Below are 2,500 nucleotides of genomic sequence, written 5' to 3'. Positions count from 1 at the left end.
ACAACATGCCTGAACACCCCCTCATCAAGGTCAGACTTCCGGTTTTCTTGCTTTTGCTTTACTTCGTTTCTTCGTCCTGCTTTTTTTTTTTTTTTTTTTTTACTTTTCTTTTCTTTCTTTCTTTTCTTATTTCTTCTTATCGTGGCCATCGTGTGCCAGGGCAACAACAAGTCTGAATGCACCCTCATCGAGGTCAGCCACCTGGTTTTCTTTTCTTTACTTCGTTACTTTGTCATTTTTTTTTCGTTCCTTTTCTTTTCTGTATTTTTTTTTCTTATTTCTCCTAATCGTGGTCATTGGCTGCTTGGGCAACAACATATCTGAATACATCCTCATCGAGGTCAGCCTTCTGGTTTTCTTGGTTTTGCTTTACTTCGTTACTTTGTCCTGTCTTTCTTTCCTTTTCTTTTCTTTCTTTCTTTATGTCTCTCTTTGTTTTTTGTTTATTATTTTGTGTGTTTCTTTCTTTCTTTCTTTCTGTCATTGTATATAGTGGCCATCCATTTACTGTCAGAGCACGTGATGTCGTACTGGCAAACGTTCTTTCTTATCTCTTCTTTCCTTTCTTTATATCAATCTCTCTTTCTTCAGAACTCGAGCAGTCATTTGTTGTCAGGGGAACCAACGCTGCGCCAAGCAGTTTTTCTTTCTTTCTTTCTTTATTAATTAATTCATTCATTCTTTCTTCCTTTAAGCATAGTTGCCATTTATTTTATTGTCAGGGTAACTAATGTTGGGTTGAAAAGCATTTTCGTTCTTTCTTTCTTTCTTTCTTTCTTTCAGCGCAGTCACCATTTCTCGTCATAGTAACTAATGCTCTTCTGAATATTTTTGTCCCGTCTGTCTTTCTTTTTTTTTTTTTTACTGATAATGGCAATGAATATTTGGACGCCCTGTCTCTGGAGATATACCATTACACATAATTTGAAAATACAATTACACATGCATACATTGATGCAGATACATTTCCTTACATTTATTTGCCTAAACGCATCACAGAATAAACAGGTCACACACACACACACACACACACACACACACACACACACACACACACACACACACACACACACACAAGCACACACACACACACACACACGCACAAACAGCGCGCACACACACACACACACACACACACACACACACACACGCACACACACACACACACACACACACACACACGCGCGCACACGCACAAACTCACTCACTCACTCACACACACACACACACACACACACACACACACACACACACACACACACACATTCACACACACGCACACACACTTTCTTTCTTACTTTCTTCCTGTTTTACTCTGTGTAGATGCAATGTAAGCATAAAGTTAAGTTATCCTCATCACGTTCCCGGCTTCTCCAGAAATTTGACTGTTTGATTGTTTGTTTGTTTGTTTGTTTGCTTGTTCATTTCGTTTTACTTTCTTTCTTTCCTTCACTTTGGCGCGGAATGCATAAGCAACAACATGCTTGAATAACGCCTCATCAGTGTCAGGCTTATGAGACAATTTAAGTTTTAAGTTTTTTTCTTTCTTTTATCTCTGTTTTTCGACCTTCATTTTCTTTCTGTACTTTTCTTTCACTCTTACTTCTTTTTTTTAAATATTTTTTTTTATTTGCCTCTCTCTCCCTCACTCTATGTGTGTGTGTGTGTGTGTGTGTGTGTGTGTGTGTGTGTGTGTGTGTGTGTGTGTGTGTGTGTGTGTGTGTGTGTGTGTGTGTGTGTGTGTGTGTGTGTGTGTGTGTGTGCGTGTGTGTGTGTGGTCTTGGGTTTTTTGTGTTGTAGTCTTGAGGATTTTTTAATGTGTGTTTCACTTGAGTTATTCTCAGTGATCTTATTGTTGTATATCTTGTGCTTGTTTTGCTCTTCCTGATTTATTCATTGTTGAGATACGTGTGTGTGTGACACGTGCACCCTTAATGTATGCAGGTCGATGGCCTTTTATCAAAATTCTCTCTCTCCCTCTGTCCAAGTAATATTGGTAATGGTGGTACTCACTGTAGTATGTTGCACTTGCCACACGTAGATTTCACAGGCAGTAACAATACCGTACCTTTTGAACACCCGGATGTTTCTGGAACTTCTATACTGATGACATCTCTCTCTCTCTCTCTCTCTCTCTCTGACTCACTGTCCTATCCATCTGTCAATCTTAGTGTGTGGGGGAAGGGAGGGGTGCTGTCAGTGTGTGTGTGTGTGTGTGTGTGTGTGTGTGTGTGTGTGTGTGTGCGTGTGTGTATGTATGTGTGTGCGCTCGCGTGTATGTACGCATGTGTGTGCATGGGTGTGTGTGTGTGTGTGGGGGGGGGGGGGGTTGTTTTCTTCATTATGTATACCCTTCTGCATGAATATCTTTTCCTTTGTGCTATTTGTAATAGATGTAGATGCCTTCAGAGACGCTGACGTAGGCATTGGCATCAGGTACCGCACAGATGGCTCACTCTTCAACGTCAGGAGGCTTCAAGCAAAAACCAAGGTGAGGACA

The 2,500-nt window shown here is 40.5% G+C and overlaps 2 protein-coding genes across 2 annotated transcripts in view; one reads left to right on the top strand and one right to left on the bottom strand.

The window, feature by feature from the left end:
* LOC143284143 (solute carrier family 15 member 4-like) overlaps positions 1–2,500 on the bottom strand; it is a 531,759-nt gene that overhangs the window by 202,415 nt on the left and 326,844 nt on the right. The gene's annotated exons all lie outside the window — the stretch shown is intronic.
* LOC143284657 (paladin-like) overlaps positions 1–2,500 on the top strand; it is a 322,876-nt gene that overhangs the window by 32,788 nt on the left and 287,588 nt on the right. Inside the window, exon 4 of the mRNA XM_076591602.1 lies at positions 1–29. This exon is cut by the window's left edge and continues 120 nt beyond it. Coding sequence (XP_076447717.1) covers positions 1–29 — 29 coding nt within the window. The remainder of the gene's footprint in view (positions 30–2,500) is intronic.

The sequence above is a fragment of the Babylonia areolata genome, chromosome 1, assembly GCF_041734735.1.
Source record: "Babylonia areolata isolate BAREFJ2019XMU chromosome 1, ASM4173473v1, whole genome shotgun sequence".
In the NCBI taxonomy this organism is placed as follows: Eukaryota; Metazoa; Mollusca; class Gastropoda; order Neogastropoda; family Buccinidae; genus Babylonia; species Babylonia areolata.
The sequence above is the reverse complement of the archived record's forward strand: the minus strand, read 5'-3'. Positions and strand labels throughout refer to the sequence as shown.